Source organism: Arachis hypogaea, chromosome 20 (assembly GCF_003086295.3).
Source record: "Arachis hypogaea cultivar Tifrunner chromosome 20, arahy.Tifrunner.gnm2.J5K5, whole genome shotgun sequence".
NCBI lineage: Eukaryota > Viridiplantae > Streptophyta > Magnoliopsida > Fabales > Fabaceae > Arachis > Arachis hypogaea.
In genome coordinates, this window is record NC_092055.1 from 144,119,384 (window position 1) to 144,140,184 (window position 20,801).

The 20,801-nt window shown below is 34.4% G+C and overlaps 3 protein-coding genes and 1 pseudogene across 4 annotated transcripts; 3 read left to right on the forward strand and 1 right to left on the reverse strand.

Annotated features, from left to right (window-relative positions):
- Positions 1–324: 324 nt before the first annotated feature.
- Positions 325–3,400, forward strand: LOC112734945 (mitochondrial dicarboxylate/tricarboxylate transporter DTC). The gene is made up of 6 exons (XM_025784484.2): positions 325–702; positions 856–939; positions 1,332–1,393; positions 1,582–1,943; positions 2,570–2,784; positions 3,014–3,400. The coding sequence occupies exons 1-6, from the start codon at positions 574–576 to the stop codon at positions 3,068–3,070; spliced, it is 909 nt and encodes a 302-aa protein (XP_025640269.1). The 5' UTR covers positions 325–573; the 3' UTR covers positions 3,071–3,400.
- A 1,368-nt stretch (positions 3,401–4,768) lies between these two features.
- LOC112734946 (rust resistance kinase Lr10-like) lies at positions 4,769–7,619 on the forward strand (annotated as a pseudogene).
- On the reverse strand, positions 7,184–7,594 carry LOC112735668 (uncharacterized). The gene has a single exon (XM_025785194.1). The coding sequence runs from the start codon at positions 7,592–7,594 to the stop codon at positions 7,184–7,186; it is 411 nt and encodes a 136-aa protein (XP_025640979.1).
- A 2,350-nt stretch (positions 7,620–9,969) lies between the features above and the next one.
- LOC112736116 (heavy metal-associated isoprenylated plant protein 28) lies at positions 9,970–11,561 on the forward strand. 2 transcript variants are annotated; one of them, XM_025785457.3, is made up of 3 exons: positions 9,970–10,190; positions 10,933–11,008; positions 11,087–11,561. In XM_025785457.3, exons 1-3 carry the CDS (start codon positions 10,185–10,187, stop codon positions 11,425–11,427), a joined length of 423 nt encoding a protein of 140 aa, XP_025641242.1. In that variant the 5' UTR covers positions 9,970–10,184; the 3' UTR covers positions 11,428–11,561. The 2 variants fall into 2 exon arrangements, with proteins under 2 accessions (XP_025641242.1, XP_072086228.1); XM_072230127.1 differs by having other exon boundaries at positions 10,937–11,008.
- The last annotated feature ends 9,240 nt before the right edge of the window (positions 11,562–20,801 follow it).

Consider the following 20,801-nt stretch of genomic DNA (forward strand, 5'->3'; position numbering starts at 1 on the left):
ATTTAACATAAATTTTTATCAATTTTATTCATTTTTTATTATACTTAATTAAGTAATATTTTAAAATTTATTTTTATTAGTATGTAATATCTTTTAAATATAGTATATATTATTAGTTTTGTTATTTTATTTTTTTATTTTAGTTAAAATTTTTAATTTAATTAAATTTATTTAAAATAATTAAAAATAATTTAATTTTTAAATTAAAATGAAATCATACATTAAAATGAGAAATGTTATATTAAATTTTATAAATATTTATGTAATATTTGATAGAATCTAGAATAAAATAAAATTAATACGTAAACATTGAAGATGCTCTAAGGAATCGTACTATCGTAGGTTATGGGCTCTGTTTAGTGATTAGTGTGTTGTAAATTTTGATGTTTTTCTACTCCTTCAGTGTATTACTATTTTATTTATGTGATGATGATAAATAAATACTAATATTTCAGCTTCGCTTCTTTTCTCAGCCGCTAAAACCTCGCTCTACTTGCAGCACCTTCAAGGCTTCACCTTCTTCTTCTTCTTCTCCCTCGCTTTCTTCGTCAAACCCCTTTGTTCCTTCTATCAATGGGAGACGACAAGAAGGCCAAGCCTGCTGCCCCCGTCGGCGTATGGTCCACCGTCAAGCCCTTCGTCAATGGAGGCGCCTCCGGCATGCTTGCCACCTGCGTCATCCAACCCATCGATATGATCAAGGTTCCATCAAAGTTCTCTCCTTTCATCTTTTTTCCTCTTTCTTCACTCAATTGGAATACTGGGTCTTTCTTGCTTTTCCTCCCAGATTCAGATCTGTGGTTTTCTTTATGTACGATCCATCTTCCAATTATTTCCTTGAAAAAACTTTTGTAGGTCAGGATTCAATTGGGTCAAGGATCAGCTGCACAAGTCACTTCAACCATGCTCAAGAATGAGGGTGTTGCTGCTTTCTACAAGGTATTTGCATCTTTTCCTTCCTTTATTGGTTTTCTTTACCTGTGTTTTCTTGATTGATTTTGGCTGGTACGGGTTTGCCTTAGTTCCCTTTTGTCTTTTTGAAAGATTAATGTTGATTCCAATGTAGCTTGCATGCTCTGCTCTTTACAATATGCTTGGATGTTCTATGCTTGTTTCTTACACTTGTTTCTTTTAACCCTTTTTACATACCTGCCTATAGATCTGTGAGTGAAAGTGGGTTTTATGCGTTATTGCTTTGGCTTATGTGTTATTAAAGTGTTTATTCCCTTAAAAAAGTGTTTATTTACTAGTATTTATTTGAATTTAGACCTTGATTTTTACACGGATATACATCTAATATCGTCTACATAATCTAAATCACCTTGATACAGGGTCTATCTGCTGGACTTCTTAGGCAAGCAACTTACACCACAGCTCGTCTTGGATCATTTAGGTGAGTTGTCTTCATGATCACTGTCACGCTCTTGATCCTTAGCCGACCTTTTTTAGGGTTTTTTTTCCATTTCTTTTAGTTATTTGTGGAAATTGATAGCTTTTTTAGCTGGGATAAATAATCTTGTATGAGTTTAAGGGAATCAAATTGTCTTTGTGTCTTATTTGGTGGCTTTAATTGCTTTCTAGAATCTTGACATCCAAGGCAATTGAGGCTAATGAGGGCAAGCCCCTGCCACTCTATCAGAAAGCTTTATGCGGGCTGACTGCTGGTGCGATTGGGGCGACTGTTGGTAGTCCAGCAGATTTGGCACTTATTCGTATGCAGGCCGATGCAACTTTACCTGCTGCTCAGCGCCGAAATTACACAAATGCCTTCCATGCACTTTATCGTATTGTTGCTGATGAAGGTGTTTTGGCACTCTGGAAAGGTGCTGGACCTACTGTAGTAAGAGCCATGGCATTGAACATGGGTATGCTTGCGTCTTATGATCAAAGTGTTGAGTTCTTCAAGGATTCGATGGGCTTTGGTGAAATGTCTACTGTGGTCGGTAAGTAACTATTTTTCTGTCGTTGAATAATTTACTCAATTTATTGGCTTTAGATCTATATACTGCCATAGTTGATCACTTAAACTTCTAAAGTTTTGGAAGAGGATTTAACCGATTATGTTTATGAAATTAATTGATCCTGTTTTTGTGTAGTTTTTTTTTTTTTTTTTTTTCATGTTATATGTAATTAAAGCTCATCTCTAATGCTTTTAAGTGTTCATCACCTGTTTTGTGCATGTGGTACTGTGTTCATCAATTCTAATGTATCTATGGTGACACTGCATATACATTGCATATACACTGGGAGGATTATTTCTCTAGCTACTTACTTTTTCTATTGGGGCTCTCCTGATATTTGTCAAATAGCACCAAGTCTTCCTGTTAAATTATAAGGATTAGGATTATCAGTGCTAATGCTGAAACAATTGGATTGTTTATTTATTTCATTATATTAAATGAAGCATATATCATATTCAATTAACCATTTATATTCTAAGTCTCCATTGGGGTAATGACTGTTCATTTTCAAGGACCATAAGCCATATGTGTGAAATTTGCTTTTATACTATGAAGGATTCATGGTCATCATTTTGCTACTAACTGTCTATTGAATCTTTTTTATATAGGTGCAAGTGCTGTTTCTGGATTCTTCGCATCTGCTTGCAGTTTGCCATTTGACTATGTCAAGACCCAGATTCAAAAGATGCAACCGGATGCCGAGGGAAAATATCCATACACGGGCTCTGTTGATTGTGCTCTCAAAACCTTGAAAGCAGGAGGACCTTTCAAGTTCTACACTGGATTCCCTGTCTACTGTGTTAGAATTGCTCCTCATGTCATGGTATGTATTTTCCTTTATCCCGTTGGTTGGTTTGGATGATCTCCAATAATATCTTTCAAGAAAGTTATACTTCATGTTAGGTATAAAATTAATTTATGTTTAGATGTGATATAGAAGGATCTTTCATTGTTGGACAATTTTTTGATGATGTAAACAAGTTCCAAAGTCCTGCCTATGATGTTTTATCATTCACATGTTAGTAATCATTGTTATTTGGTTGGTTATGCAGATGACATGGATTTTCCTAAACCAGATTCAGAAATTGGAGAAATCTGCTGGGTTGTAGGGGAAGCTAGTGGTGGGCATTTTGTGTTGGATTCAAGCTTTTTGAGCATTTAATAATTTGTTGGCTGTGTTGTAGCCCTTTTTGGCAAAAATTAAAACATGAAAGGAGCTAATCATTTTTTATAAGATTTAATTAATCTTCGATCATGAAGCGGGAATATGACATACTTGACAATGTATTATCTATAAATTGCGGCTGTAGCAGAATAGTATAAATTCCATTTTTGAATGGATGTCATGTGATTGAGAAACTTGTGGAGATGATTGATGTCCTAAGCCAGAATAAGTACTCTATCTCATATACCATTTCAACATCAACTTTGTTCTTTTATTGGATGCATTTCTTGTCACTCCATTTTTTTTTGAGTTTATCTGCCTTTTTATATGAAGTTATGGTTGAACATGAGATTCATGTGATAATGTAGATATTTTAAATTATAGAATTTAAAAGCTGATTTGTTTCCCATTTTAAAGACACTTGAAAGTTTAGCTCCACCTGTAATTTTCGATCTATAGTTAATCAAAAAATAATATTGTTCGTTTCGGATTTCTTTTGTATATGATAAGTCTATTTTTAAAATAGGAGTTTTTACTAAATGTCTTAAAAGTATTAATTAAACTATTAAAGATATAAAAGTAAAATGTTTAACCTTTCGAGAAAAAAAGAATACAAGTTTTAAGTTTATAATTATCTATGAAGCACTGATTAATTTCAATTTTTTTATAAGACGTGTGACACGACACATTTTTTGTAAGACTTGGAAATATAAAATGTATATAAAATATAAAGTTTTTTTAAAATAAATTATAATAATATTTTAATATTTTTATGTTTTTACTGTTTTTTCTAATTATAAAAATTATGAAAGATAATTTTTGTATTAATAAATAATATTAAATATTATTTCCAAATTTAGTTAAATAATATTATAAATAATATATTATTTATAAGATTGCACAAGTCAACATATGATAATATTTTGATATTTCTAAGCATGTCTAATGTACAAAAAAATATATATGTTGAACAAGTGTCAAATGAATGCCATATTTAAAGTGTGTCTGATATCATAAAAATTTAATAAAGAATGTCACTAAATTTTTAAAGTGGTCTCTCAAATTTATAATTTTTATTATTTTAGTCCTTCGAATTTAAAATTATTTATACAGATCTCCGAGATTCAATTCTAGACACTATATTGACTCCTGAACCTTTTTTGTATTGAATAAGCGAACTAAGTGTTGAATTGGCTGAAGAAGAGTTTATATGATGTGCAAATCGTTATATTTTTTCCTTTATTCTCTAAAATGACTTCATTTTTGTCTTATCTAAAAGTTAAAACGAAAAAATACTATTTAACTATATGTCTGGCGTGACAACTTAGAGCTAACTTAGCATTCCATTGATTGACTTAACGTTGAAAATGGTTTAGGAAATAATATAGTGCCTAAACCTAAATCTTAGAACCAATATAGTGAAGTTTAAATTTAAAATAGTAAAATAATAAAAATAGTGAATCTCCGGAGCACTACATGAATTTAGTCAAACAATGTGCAAAGAGTATTCTTAGCAAAAGCAAACATAGATAAATAAATAAAATAACAAAAAACCATACATTATCCGCATCTTGAGTATTTGACTTTGCTGTTGACTTGGAGTCAATGATAGTGTTCCAATCATTTGTATGTATACGTTTTTAATTCTGAATTTGTTCTTAAATGGAGAGTGCAGTCACTAAATCAAAGTAGTTGTTACTTATAGATCTTCAAACATGGCTAACTGGTTGGGAATCTTGATCCCTTTCTTGTTGATCATCTCAGCAGGAAGAAGTTCCAGCGACCAATGCAAAGTAGCAAGTTGCAGCATGGATGGACCTTCCATCAGGTTCCCCTTCAGGCTGAAAGGAACACAACCAGAATGTTGTAGCCATGATTCTTCCTTTGATCTTTCTTGCACTGATACCACCAACACAATGCTGCAGCTCCCATTCTCTTTCAAGGCCTTAGTCAAAAGCATCAACTATTCATCACAACTCATAACTCTCTCTTATCCTCAAGGCTGCTCCATTCACTCACACATTCCACTGTTTGACTTTTCTCTTTCTCCTTTTAGCTTCATTGATGGCTCTCTACTCCATAATTATGCATTGTTCAATTGTTCGAGGATGGATAAGGAATACTTCTTAGCATCTAGAAGCTTTTCTTGCCTTCATGTACTTTTCAAGTTGTAACAGTGAATTCTGATCAATCCATTGTTAAATACTCAGTTATTCTCTTGCACTAGTATCCGCAGCAGTGTACCATTGCCTAGTTCTTTGTTTGACAGGAACATTGATACTGTTCTTAATTGGTTCCAACCGGATTGCAAAGACTGCGAAAGTGAGAGGAAACGAATCCAATCATAGGCTTGAATGTATAGGCCTCCCCCATAGTACTAAGGGTATAATTTCTTCCTATATGTTAGTTTTGAGTTTATGAGGGATTTTCTTAAATCTTTGAACATTGTTATTGCATTGATTGTTAACTTCTTATGTTCATTTTATTGGCAGGTTTACATAGAGGGAAAAAGCTTGCTGGTAAGCCTTTTATAGCTATTGGTCATTTTGCATAAGGAAGACAGAAATTCCAAAAATGAACTTGTTATGTTTCTATGTACAGGTGAAATTCTAGGCCCTTTTATGTTTCTATTTGTTGGAGTGGCAGCTTATTGTGTCTATGTAGCTGGCAATGAAAGGCTGAGTTATATGAAGATCAAAAAGCTTTTGGAGGACTACAAAGCACTTAAGCCTGCAAGGTACTCTTATGCAGATATAAGAAGAATTACAAATCAGTTTAGCGAAGAATTGGGGCAAGGAGCATATGAACCTGTCTTCAAAGGGAAGCTAGGGGATGAAATTGAGGTTGCTGTAAAGGTCTTAAATGCTTCATCAGGTAATGGCCAAGAGTTCATCAATGAAATGGAAGCAATGTGTCAAATTCACCATGTCAATGTGGCTCGCTTGGTCAGATTTTGTTCTGATGGATCTAGAAGAGCTTTGGTATACGAATTTTTATGAAATGGTTCGTTGCAAAAATTCATTTCCTCAGCAGACACCAAAGATGCCTTTCTAGGCTGGGAAAAGCTACAAGATATTGCTCTTGGCATAGCCAAGGGAATTGAGTATCTTCACCAAGGATGTGAGAAAAGAATTTTACATTTTGATATCAAGCCTCGTAATGTACTTCTAGACAGTGATTTCACACCAAAACTCTCTGATTTTGGTTTAGCAAAGCTCTGCCCAAGGATCAAAGTATAGTGTCAATGACCACAGCTAGGGGTACTTTGGGCTACATTGCACCAGAGGTATTTTCTAGGAACTTTGGCAATGTATCGTGTAAATCGGATGTATATAGTTATGGAATGCTGCTGCTTGAGATGGTTGGTGGAAGAAAAATCACTGATGTCACAGAAGAAAATAGCAGCCATGTTTATTACCCTCAATGGATTTACAATCTTCTAGATAACAAAGAAGACATTAAAATCCATATGGAAGGAAAAGAAGACACTAGAGTTGCAAAGAAGCTATCAGTTGTAGGACTTTGGTGCATTCAGTGGCACCAGGCGAATCGTCCAACCATGAAAGATGTGGTTCAAATGCTGGAAAGAAATGGGGAGGGGTTAGAGATGCCTCCTAATCCTTTTGCCTCTACTACTACAATCAAAACAAGGGCTAGATTATGTAATGGAAGCCTGAACCAAGAACTAGATGTTATCTCAGAAATAGAGTGAAGTTGTCATTAGCAGTTAAAACATTTATTCTTAAATTACATAGTATTTATATGAAGAATAGTGTAAGAATGTTTATAAAGTAGTTTCAGAGATGTTTAAGTTGGTCCAAATAGATGTGAGTTGATGCAACTGAAATGTTTGTTTAATCCCAAGTCATATACCATGGGTGATTGGGTTATATGCCTAACTTTAGTGTTTTATTTTCTTTTTTCCACAGTAGTATTTGGACAAAGCAAAATTGAAAAGGAAAGATGACAGATTTATTGCTGAGTTCAGAGACAGAACTAAACACTTAGTTTTGCTTGAGACTCAAGCAAAGGCAATTGATTACATATGATAGTTATGTTACTGGCCTGAAGCAAAAGCCTCAAGTGGGAATGTTTTTGTGATCCCAGCAAGACTCTTGAAGTGAATCTTCCCAGTGGGAGGATCATCAACACTTATTTCACTAACTGGAGGCCAAAGCATAAGCTCCTTGGCCTTCACCCCTTTGAGCTTCTTGATCTTCTTCTTCTGAACATAACCATTGATCTCAGTGTCATAACTCACATGCTTGCTAATCAACTTGAAGTTATGTTCAACCTTCTTCTTTTGCAGGATCCACATGTAACCGGTGCTCCTGACATAACCGACTTCGATCACGTGGGCCAGAGGAAGAAGCCCCAGTGGAAGTCCAGATTCTTCTAAGAGGGAGATTGCCATTTTCATTCCCTCCTCATGGCCCTTGCCAACAATTGCACCTTCTTTTTCTGCCATTTTATTCCTTTTTACCTTTTCTTTTGTCTAAGGTAACTGATGCAATTCAGTGGCCTGTTATGTAGAGAGTGGCATATCAATATGTGACAAATAGTGCATGGAGAAACCAAGATTTGTAGCATTGTGTTAACCATCAAATTATTTTACTGCTTACACTTTTCAGCCGGCTCCTTTAACTTATTTGTATGTCTACTACATACACTACGCTCTAAGGATCAAAACCGCATCAGGGATAAGCAATAAGGAATTTAACTTGTGTGAAAAATCATGAGTTTAATTCTTACTAAATTTCTCAAGAGTTATCTATCCAAATTTTATATTAGATAAAATATAATTTTTGTCCTTAATATTTGTGATTTTTTTTTAAATATCCTTAACGATTTAATTTCGTTCATATTTTTGTTGGAATAAATTAATTTCAATAACGCAGATCATCCATATTGAATCACCAAAAATATAACATAATGCGGAAGCGTACCTTTATTCGTAGAAATTAAAAATTGATGGAAAGATTGAGTCTTGTGGTTCTTTCGATCTTTCTTAACCAAAGCCTTCTGAATTCCTAGGCGACTGAACTGTAACTCTTTTGATGGGAAAAGAGCAACAAAGGCGGCTTTGGTATATTGAGGACCGAAACTCTGAAGGTCTATTTATATTTGAGCATGACACCCATTAAACCCTAAAGCCCAAATAAAATAGTATCTAAAGTCCAAAAGATAATATATCTAAAATTCAAAAAAAATAATTATCTAAGGAACAAAAGATAATATCCGATTTTATTCTCATTTAATTTCAAATCAAAAGTAATAATGACTTATTCAATTAACATTTAAAACAATAAATGAGATTATCATTATATAAGTCATTTAATTTTGAAATAACATAATTTGTGATTATAATTAATATATATATTACCCACAAATAAGTTAGGAAATTAAATCATTTCCTAACAATTTTATCTTTCACCTTGATAGCAAGAGTTAATTATATGAGGTCAATCTTATTGACTAAATCCATAAACTACCAACATTTATATAGTCAGAAATATATAATTGGACATATATACACACTCATAAGAATAATTAAATAATTAATTATTTCAAGAAGAAGAGATTTCAATAGCTATATCAATAATTCAGTATTGTTACATATATTGTCAACAGATTTGTTTTCATAATGGATGCATGGAAATTGCCTGAGGAGTAGTTGTAACACCCATGAAACAAAATCTGATTCGTTCCTTGATTTATTTATTTACAAAATTACACCTAAGCTTAAAACATTATTCTGGAGCTTGTCACCCAAGAAGAACACGCTAACAAAGCTTCATAGTCAGCTTCTGTAATTACAGCTAGGACTGGAAGTGAGCCGAGTTTAGTCGAGCTAGACCGGCTCACAAAAATTGAGCTTGACTCGTAGCTTGGCTCATTAATAATCGAACATATTTTTTAAGATCAAGCTTGGCTCACCGAAAGCTCACGAGTTGGCTCGAGCTCACGAGCTGGCTCAAATTATAGAAACATAAATACGTAATCTATAATTCTATATCAATAAATTATAATTTATATATTTTAAAAAATATTTAAAAACATCAATTTTATATATTTCTATCTATCAATAAATTATAAATTTTTTATTTATGTCATACATCAAAATTATATGTAAAAAATAAATATAAAATTTTAAATAATTAAGACCATTAATATATATATATATATATATATATAATTATATATTACTATTTTATATGTATATATATAATATTAAAAATATAGATTAAATGCATATAGGATATATGTATATATATAATCGAGTCAGCTCACGAGCTAATGAGCTGAGCTTATCCAAGTTCACGCTCGACTCATTTAATTTATGAGCTCAATTTCAAGCTCAAACTTGGCTCAGCTCACGAGCTCAGCTTATCGAGCTATTAACGAGTCGAGTTTGAACTAGCTCATGAGCTAGCTTGACTCACTTTCATCCCTAATTACAGCTATGACCTATATTACTTGGAGGGAAAAAAAAAAGTCTAACGCCGTGCCGTTTTAAATTGCAAAATGGTCAAAGCAGTTCTCTCTTGAAGCTAATCATCATTAATCATAAATTCATAATTTAGGACATAGAGTTAAAATATTAATAACGTGACAATGAAATAAATAGTGACGTGTGGCACATTTCCACATATATATGTAAAGGTTTCACTAGGGGCTCCTCCCTATTTCTGAGTATTTGCTATGCAATTTCCATAACGTGGACACGCTCAACTAATAAGTCACTATTGTTTACAAGGAAACAAGTTATGAAAAGAGAAAGAAAGTGCCGTGGGAACCAAGTGTGAAATAATTATATAAATAAATAACCTTTCTTTATTGATTATGTCACAATTTTTTAATGTTCTTGTCTTCGTCGTCGTCATTGCCTTGCTTGGTCACAATCGTGCACTACACATTCATCGGTTGTTTGTGATGAATAGTTTGCCACCTATAAATAGGACATATGAGCTTCTGTCCTTCACCATTAGAACTTAATTTAAAGCTCACATCATTTCAAAAATATAAAGAACACTAGAGCTTCCTGTTAACTTCCAAATATGACGGTTAGAAAACACTACTATTTATTAATATTTTTTCTCCCTGCCATTGCTATTGTATAGTGTATACCATGTCTGTTTGAATTTGCATTTTGTTGTGCGTTTGCATCATATGTAATGCACATATAACTACGTATAGAAGTTCAGTAATCATAGTACTCTGTTATATATAAATTGTTTTAGTATATCCATGATACTTAAATTTAACGTGAAATTAAGGGACTTACGAGCCTAAAATAAAGTTTAAATCAGTTTCCATTTGATATGTCCAAAACTTTCTAATACTAAAACAATTGGTTATGTGATGACAATGATATATAAAAAATTGTTAGCGCAATTTAAGGCTATCTAGCATATCACCTTGTATTATTGGTTATTTATGTCAATATATGTATGGTGTAAGAAATCATTATAGACTTGAAATTGAACAGTCATATTTATCGGGTCAAGTGAGAGTATTAGACTATTTAAGGGATTGGATTCTCTCCAGTGAAGAAAAAATTGGATGGTGTTAATTGTGATCTCTCACCTTTTATTATTTCTTCTCATATTTAATTTTGACCCTACTTATAAAGTTAATGGTGAGAAATCACATTGCATTTCCTCAAGTGTTAAAAAAACTGGACAGGATCCATTTCCGACTATTTAATTAGTACTGTTTTTCTAATTTTACATAAATAATATTGAAAGGTAATCACATAAAAATATGACACACTATTTAACTAACTAATCTTTCTTGTGACTTAAGATAGTAGAAATGTGTGTGCATATGGATTGTCCGGGGTGCGAGAGCAAGATAAAGAAAGCTCTGAAGAAGTTACCTGGTATGCAAACTTAATTAATTTAGCGTTATGTGTTATGTAACATGTATATATGATGATGGATTTAAATGGCATACACAGGAGTTGATGAGGTAGACATAGATATGAAGCTACAAAAGGTGACGGTTATGGGATGGGCAGAGCAAAAGAAGGTTTTGAAAGCGGTTAGGAAGACAGGAAGGAGGGCTGAGCTGTGGCCATATCCATACAACCCTGAATACCATGCATTCTCACGCCAATATGCCAACCACACCAACACCATGACCTCTTCTTCCTCCTCTTCTTACAACTACTACCACCATGGTTACACTTTTGCCGATGACTTTGGCTATTACCGAAAGCCTATTGCTGCTTCCATCGTTAGTGACAAGGCCATGGCTATCTTCAGCGACGAAAACCCTCATGCTTGTTCTATTATGTGATCTCATGCTTTCAACATCAACAACACAATAACCATTATGTAATATTTCTTATTGATTTGTATGCTTGTTTGTCAAAATATTTATGAGATATCTAAGTTAGATAAAATATAAAAATTACTTGAGTTGCTTATTAACCAAGTCTTAAGTGTCTAACATGCGAAGACAATATTATGGTATTTTTTAGAAATTAGAGAATTAATTATTTTTCTTATATAATATCGTATAATATAATTACACATATTTATCGGCATAATGATTGTGTTCCTATAAAAAAAAAAAAAAGGGAGTGCCTGTAGGCCAAGTGTTTAAGGTGACTAAGGTGACAATGTGATGTGTCTTGCATGATTTGTGAACACGTGCAGTCAGGGACAGACACAAGGAAGGGCTCCTCAATCCCCCAATTTTTTTTTAAATTAATAATAATAACTAATAAGTTATTAAGTATGATTTAATTTTTTAAAAATTTATTTAATATTTAATTTAGTATAAATAAAAATTTATTCTAATCTAAATATTAATGATTTCTAATATCTAAAAGTTAGGTAATAATATTAAAAAATCTAAAAAGATATTATTACTAATATTTTTTAATTAAATAATTTTTTAAATCTCATAAAATAGATTCTTTTTCATTCTATGACTGTCTTTTTTAATTCATTTGATATTAATTTTTTTTGTTTCAACTACTATAACTAAAAGATCTTTTTCAGCTATGAATAATAGAAATAATGACTCAAAAATAAAATAAAAGATGAATTTTTTGTTAATTGTCTTTTAATTATATTAAAAAGAAAATTGCTAAAATTTTTACACAGATTCTATTGTTGATGAATTTTATGATATGAAGAATCGACCATTTCGTTAGTAAAACTTACACACATATTTTTTGCAGTTTAAAATATATTCTCTATCGGTATATTTTTGTAAACACATTACATTATATAATATTTTGCATATAATTTTTAATATTATATGTGTTATTGGCCTCCTATAATAATATTTCTGGATCTGTCCCTGCGTGCAGTGAAAGTTTGTAGTTGACTCGTATTATGAGACATGGTAAATTTATTAATGACGGTAAAACTAATATCAATTGGTAACAGTAATGGAGGACAAGATCAGAGATTTGAAATTTTGATTTCAGAAAAAATTTATTGAAAAAGAATAAAAGAAATTTGGAAAATATAGTTAAGGTTCTAACAGAGAATTTAATCGAATATGGAGATGTAGTGAGTCAGATTGAGTAGTTGTTCTTGAAGCCTCTTGATCTCACTTCGTGGCTGGCGGTCGTCGTCGGAGATGAAATTCGGGACAAGCATCGTGGGTCATTGGCGGCACGTCGAAAAAGGTTCTGTGCGTAGATTCGGTTATCAAGGTGTCAGAAGCAGCTTGGAGGAAGGGGTATATCATCGCGGCGTTGACAGACGCTATATTCACAGGTATGTTATCATCATTTTTTCCTTTGTCTCCGTCGTTCTTGTTGAGCTCTTTGTTTTTGCTGTTTAGTATCTTGAATAAATATGGATCTTGGAGGTAGAAATTTATTTACTAATGGAGTAAAAAATGGTGATATTCAACTATATTGGTGCATGATATGTTATCCACCACATATGTGTTATCAACTATATTAGTCCTATTCGTCGTCATATGACTCCAACGATGACCCCGTCGAATGCCAACACCCATCTCTGAACACCGATCTCATCGCACCATCAATGGTAACAACATATCTCCGCAAATTAGTTAGGAAAAACTCCCACGCGTTTGCCATTTCACCCTCGATGATCGCAAATGCAATAGGCACAGTGTTTTGGTTCCCATCTTGTGCCTCCGCAACTAAAAGTGCACCTTTATATTTTCTGTACAGGTGTGTGTCATCAACCTGCACCAATGGGTTGCAGTGTCTAAGTGCTACAATATACGGATTGAAGCTCCAAAAAATGCGATGGGAAACTCTTACACTTTGACGAACCTCCTCACTCTCACGATATACGGGGAGTGTTTTTATTTGAACATGAGACTTTAGCATCTTCGCAGTCATTGCTTTCAACAATACTGGCAGAGTCAGGTAAGAAACTTTTCAATCACCGAAAATTTTTGCGACAGATTTCTGCTTTTCCAACCAAACCTTGCGATAACTTACAATGTAGTTGAACCTGGATTGAACTTCTGCAATAATAGACTTCACCTTTATCGACGGGTCTTCTTCAACCAACAGCCTAATAGCATCTGTAATTATGTCTGAGTCTAACTTGGCATGATATTGTGAAATCGTCCCCATGGTGCACTCGTGTTTGTCATTGTATCTCCTGATCTTCCAATAGCCTTTCTTTCGAACCAAGCTAGTTCGGATAAGCTAATCGCACCCAGAACCATAACTCTTGCATTTTGCATAGAATGTCTGCGGCTCAGACTCATACACAGTGTAATAAACTCTTCTAGAGATAATGTAGCTTTTAATTGCAGATATCACCGACTCTCTAGAACCGAATTTCATTCCGACATTAAACTCATCATCGTCTGCCGCAACATTGCCTTCACCTACGACATGCGAACTACTGTTAGTCAGTCAATACAAACAAAAGAAATGGTAGTGGTAACTTCGTGTGTGTTTGATATAATCTCACCGTTATAATACACTCGCAAATTTGCAATACCTTCTATAACCTCAACTTCATCTAACCCAACTTTTTTGACACAACTAATTGCCAAAAAAACTCACAAGTTTGAAATATACGAAAGAAAGAGGAATGAGAGTAGAAGTGAGGTACAAGTCCTGATGAATTGAGTTTTGTATTTATAGGCAAGACTCTCAATTAAAATTTTTTTTCTATACAAAATGCAATATGCGTTTTGCAGCCTTTGATAAAAAATTTTTGCATATTTAAAACGCAACCTGCGTTTTAGCATTTTTTTTTAAAAAAAAAAGGCCCAATCCAAAATGCAACATGTGTTTGGCTTATTTAAGAAATAAAAAAAATCTGATATACCTAAAACTCAACCTGCGTTTCATTTGTTTCATAAACAAAAAAAAAAAACAAAGTGAAAAAGCAAAATGTAGGTTGCGATTTTAACTGACATCATAGCAATGCAAATATTTTATACACGTCCATTTAGTTGAGTTACACCATAATTATTTTCATACGAAAAAAATGAACCTCTTGGAGGCATGCTACTTGGTCATCTTTGGATTATTATTGAAACTTCCATAAAAGTGTTCAATCTCTTTTGTGTTCCTAATTTTGTTAATAACAATGTAATATAAGTTTTGTATCCCTTGTGTTCTACTTGTGGATTTATTATTTTATTTTTGCATTACATAGTAAGTAAGAAATCTGTGTCATAACTTGTTGTGCAACCATCAAAATCAGGTTTAAGACCAACTCAGGATAGCGGAAAAAGATCTCGCTCCAAAAATTGTGGAACCAGCAAGGACAGCGTTTTTGCATGATGAAGAGATATTCGATGATCATAAACTACGAAAGGCAGTTGGTGGCTTCAACAATTAAGCATGACTAATCAAGTCCAAACACCATTGGTGTCTGGTGGTCATTCCAGAAGCTCTAGATCATTGTGTTTGTACGTTTAATGAGTGAAAACCTTTATGTATACCTTTAATTTGACTTGCAGAGGTTGTTCATCTTTTTATTGTATTAGACCATATGTGGTTTGATTCTTCCAAACGGTTTAAGAGAATTCACGAATGCTACAGTTGTGGGCATATCCTGTAGAATTTTCATGTTCTGATTCCTTACTTATATTGGTTGAGCTAACATGAAGATTGATTCTTGTAGTTATTTTGTCGCTGATTTAGTTGAATTAGGCCACAACTATGGTTAACTTTAAGGGGGAGGTTTGGTAATTTTACCTGTAAACTGGCTCTCGGACACAATTGGATATGGCTGAAATTTGACACTCTTAATCTTTCATTGCCCACCCCTTTAGCTTCCAATCCTCTGTTGTTGCCCTTCGAAATGGCTCCCCGCTGCTACACAAACCTCCCGGAGATGACATCATCGTCAAATCGAACGTCGTCGTCAAAGGCCCCCTCACCATCGCCACCCATGCTTCTGCAGCTGCTGTCTCTTTTTGAGAACCTTATTGGGTTCTCCAAAACTCTCAAAGTCGACGCAAAAAGCATATCGCATGACTCCACCACCGTGCTTTGTTCTCTCAGCATAATCCCCTTCTTCAATTTTGACGACGGTCTCGGCACGGCTGCTGCCTCTTCTCTTGCATGATTGCGCTTGGCATGGGGAAACATTTGAAGTTTGGCGTATTCGTGGCTACTGCCAGCCTCTTATCTGGTCTCCTCGGCAACGGAATATGGCTTATGTTCGTGTTTGTAAAGACGCGGCGGAGGGACGATAAGTTCGGGTTGATGGACATAATAAATAGTGTGGATTTGATGGTGGACATTCACGTGGCGAGCACAGACGGTTATAGGGTGCTAGTGGGAGAGTGGTCGGTGGTGGGTGTTATTAGAATATCATAATTAGGGAACAAAATCAGGAAAATATCAAAGAGGATCAGAAGAAATCAATATAATTTATTAGGATATTATTCCATAATTAGCGTACTCTCATTAGCGTACTCTTGTTCTATATATTGATAAGAACCTTGTAATCACATAATATGAATAATAAAAATGATACCTTTCTAAATAATTCTTCTTTTCTTTCCTAAACTCTTTGTACCATGGTAACATGGTATCAGAGCAGAGTTAGGTTCTAAGAACTCAAAATCAACAATTTTTGACGAATTGACATTACAAATTACAAATATGCTATGCAATAGTCTTGGAATGCAATAATCACAAACCAACTCTGATAATTTATCAATTGATTTTAAACTAAATGGATATAATTATCCATTATGGGCAACTCTGATAAAAAATAATTGGTGGAAGAAGAAAGAAAAAACACACCAAAGAAAACTGCTTTAAGATTGTGGGTTACCCATATTGATGGAAAAATAATCCCAAGTCATCGAGAAATCAGAGTAAGGGAGCCGACGGCAATGGTGGCAAGGCAGCAGCGACGGTAAGGGCAAGGATTACTGAACTCCTTGGCTGCTCATGCCAGACCGTGACTCAATATAAAAGGAGACCCAAAATCAGAATCCAATTAAAAAAATAAATGAATGGATTTTCGATTGTGGGGCTACCGATACTATGACTCATGACCTCCATGATTTTAACAGCTTGACTATACCCTCAAAAGCCCATATTGAAACAGCTAGTGGAGAATTAATTGATGTTAAAGGAGGAGGCTCCATTACTTTTTCACAAAAATTGAAATTAAAAAATTGCCTCTATGTCCCTACACTATCATCAAAATTATTGTTTGTTAGCCAAGTAACAAAGGAACTAAATTGTGTGGTACTCATGTACTCTACCTTTTGTCTTTTACAGGACATTCTTACGAAGGAGATCATTGAGCGTGGTACTGAGCGAGAAGGCCTTTACTACGTTGATGAAGTAGCACACCAGGGTCATGCCATGCTTGTTCACGGAACGGTTACTAGGCAACTTTGGTTATGGCACAAGCGTCTCGGACATCCTTCATTTGGATACCTCAATTTTCTATTTCCTAGTCTTTTTACAAGTAGTACTGAACCCCTCAAATGTGAAACTTGTATTCGTGCAAAAAATCACAGAGTTTCTTTTTCTCCAACCAACACTAGAGTCAATTCCAGTTTTTCTCTAATACACTCTGATGTGTGGGGTCCATCCCCTATTTCCCATAATAATTTTTAATATTTTGTGTTATTTGTGGACGATTTCTCTCGCATGACTTGGGTATATTTTTTAAAACACAAATCTGAAGTATCTGATAAATTCTTTGCTTTCTACCAAATGATTCAAATTCAACAAGAAAATCCAAGTACTTCGCTCATATAATGATAGAGAATTTATAAACCAATCAATGCGCGATTTTTTTATGAAAAATGGTCTTATCCATCAAACTTCCTGCCCAAATACACTCCAACAAAATGGTGTGGCTGGGCGGCAAAATCATAAGTTATTTGAGATGACCCGAGCCATACTTTTTGATGCACAAGTTCCAAAAACCTTTTGGCCTGAAGTTATAATGACCTCTGCCTACTTACTAAATCGCCTACCTACCCAAGTTCTCTACCACAAAACACCCTTATTAGTCTTGGCTACTCAGACTGCAATCCCGCCCATTCTAACCTTACCACCTCGAATATTTGGATGTTCCATCTTTGTCCATATCCCAAAAGTCAATAGAACTAAACTTGATCCTTGTGTAGAAAAATGTGTTTTCGTTGGGTATGCTACACACCAAAAGGGGTATAGGTGCTACAATCCAATCACTCGTCGTATTCATGTGACCATGGATTGTGATTTTTTAGAATCCAAATTTTACTTCAGCCACCAACATGGCATTCAGGGGGAGAACAATAATGAACCACCAAGTTGGCCAAAATAACCTTTGTTGCCCAGAAACTGTTCAAACAGAGTAAGCAGATGGAGCCACCGAGCATACTTCACTCAACATAGAAAATAACTCGATACATACAACCAGTGAGAGTCCTTTTGAGAATGTCAGACAAGAGGTAAGTAATTGCCAATCTGATAATTTACTCCTTGTTTTTAACGAGGCCACTAACAATAATAGTATAACACTGGAAAATGAAGAACCAAAGTCCAATGCCTTTATTCTTCCTCCAAGGAAAAACAGAGGGATGCCTCCTGATCGGTACTCACTAGAACATGTTTCTCGTAACTCAAGATACCCGATAAGGGTGACTAGAGAAGGAATAGCAAATGTTGCAAAGGCCTTTTCCACCACACTCTTAATAGAAGATATTCCAAGAACTGTCCGAGAAGTCAATGAGAAAGCTGAATGGCGAAAAGTCATGAATGCAGAAATGAAAGCTCTAGAGAAGAACGGAACTTGGGAGAAGTGTATCATACCGACAAGAAAAAAGCCAGTCGGGTGCAAATGGGTTTTCACCATTAAACACAAGACAGATGGCACTATTGAACGGTACAAGAGGCAAGGTTGGTGGCCAAAGGTTATACACAGACCTATGGTATCGACTACACCGAAACTTTTTTACCGGTTGCAAAGATTAATACTATCAGGGTGTTGTTTTCAATAGCAGCAAATGAAGATTGGCCACTCCATCAATTTGACGTCAAGAATGATTTCTTGCATGGAGAGTTGAAAGAATAAGTGTACATGGAAGCTCCTCTAGATTTCTCAACGGGATTTAGAAAACATGAAGTTTGCCAGTTAAAGAAGGCTCTTTATGGGTTTGAACAATCTCCACGTGCCTGGTTTGGAAGATTTACAGTGACCATGAAAAGGTATGGGTACAAGCAAAGCAACTCTGATCATACCCTTTTTTTGAAAAAACAGGAATATTTAATCGCTTGCCTAATAATCTATGTGGATGATATGATCATAACGGGAAGTAATGCTGAAGAAATTATGAAATTGAGAAGGAACCTATTTACAGACTTCGAAATGAAGGATTTGGGAAGACTAAAATATTTCTTAGGAATAGAGGTTCTACGATCCAGCAAAGGAATCTTTATCTCCCAAAGAAAGTATATTTTGGACCTTCTGGCAGAAACAGGAATGGTGGATTGCAAACCAATAGATACGCCCATATAAGTTAATCACAAGTTGAAGATAGTAGAAGGTGCCACCCTAGCAGATAAGGAAAGGTACCAGCGACTAGTTGGGAAACTAATTTACTTATCACATACTCGGCCTGACATAGCTTATGCTGTGGGAATAGTAAGTCAGTTTATGCATAAGCCACAAGAAGATCATATGGAAGCCGCCATGAGGATAGTTTGATATTTGAAGGGAGCTCCAAAAAGTGGAAATATTCAAAAGGAATGGCCATTTGAAGGTTGAGGCATACACTGACACAGATTGGGCGGGCAACCCAAACGATAGAAGATCAACAGCTGGTTACTTTACACTTATTGGATGCAACCTGATAACTTGGAAAATCAAGAAGTAGAAAGTTGTAGCACTTTCAAGCGCAGAGGCAGAATTTTGAGGGATCGTTAAAGGCATAACTGAAGTATTGTGGATAAGAAAATTGATGACTGAGATTGGGTTTCCACTACAATTGCCAAGCCAGTTGAAATGTGACAACAAAACCGCAATCAGCATTTCAGAGAATCCCGTACAACATGATAGAACAAAACATGTTGAGGTAAATCGACACTTTATCAAAGAAAAAATTGAGAATGACATTATTGAGCTTCCTTTTGTTAGATCAGAAGATCAGTTGGCTGATATTCTTATTAAAGTAGTTTCAAGACAAGCCCTTACTAAAGTTCTAACCAAGCTGAGTATTGGTGATCCCACTACTCACCTTGAGGGGAGTATTAGAATATCATAATTAGGAAACAAAATCAGAAAAATATCAAAGAGGATTAGAAGAAAATCAATATAATTTATTAGGAAATTATTCCATAATTAGCATACTCATTAGCGTACTCTTGGTCTATATATTGATAAGATCCTTGTAATCACATAATATGAATAATAAAAATGATACCTTTCTAAATAATTCTTCTTTTCTTTCCTAAACTCTTTGTACCATGGTAACAGGTGTGGAGATGGCAAAGAGGGGGATTCGAACAGAGGAGGGCCATGGGGGAGGGAAAGGAAAATGAGGGACCTTGTAATGGTGAACAACCACATAGAGAGGTGTTTGGGCTGCAAGATTTGATGAAGGTCGACATAGATGCTGGGAAACAGGGGATTTAGGAGAGAAGAAAGGGAATAGAGGTGTGGTTAAAGATAAAGGGTGTGGTAATTTGGAAATTTTATTAAAAAATAAATAAAAAATTAGGGTTTAGATACTTTTGTTATACGAAATCTATCTTTGATGGGTATAACGTTAATTTTCTTCTTTAATTGGTATTTTTATAAGCGTTCACAAAGTTCATGAGTAGAAATGATTATTTTTCCTTCTAGTTTTGATAGACAAGCTCCGAACATGCTAATAATGGACCGTGCTAGGGGTGTTCAAATCCAAACCGATCCAAATTAAACCGCTCATCCAATCCGATCCAAACCGAAAACTGATTAAAACCACACTAATTCGGATTTGATTGGATTTTATTTTTTGCAAACCGCTGGATTGGATCGGATTTCGGATCTACTTTTCATAACCGATCTAATCCAATCCAAACCGCACAATGTGCTATAATATTATTATTTTATTATTATATTTACAATTATACTTATAACATGTTCAATTTGTTATACATTTTTCTATTATTCATGTATTATTATTATTTAATAAATATTTTACATTCAAAATGTTATTTATTTATTTATTTTAACTAACCTATAATTTTATTTCTATTGTTA

Coding starts and splice junctions, on each gene's coding strand:
- LOC112734945 (XM_025784484.2), top strand. CDS start 574: ATGGGAGACGACAAGAAGGCCAAGCCTGCTGCCCCCGTCGGCGTATGG. Junction 703..855: donor AACCCATCGATATGATCAAG/GTTCCATCAAAG, acceptor AAACTTTTGTAG/GTCAGGATTCAATTGGGTCA. Junction 2,785..3,013: donor GAATTGCTCCTCATGTCATG/GTATGTATTTTC, acceptor TTGGTTATGCAG/ATGACATGGATTTTCCTAAA.
- LOC112735668 (XM_025785194.1), bottom strand. CDS start 7,594: ATGGCAGAAAAAGAAGGTGCAATTGTTGGCAAGGGCCATGAGGAGGGA.
- LOC112736116 (XM_025785457.3), top strand. Junction 11,009..11,086: donor AGCTCTGAAGAAGTTACCTG/GTATGCAAACTT, acceptor TGGCATACACAG/GAGTTGATGAGGTAGACATA.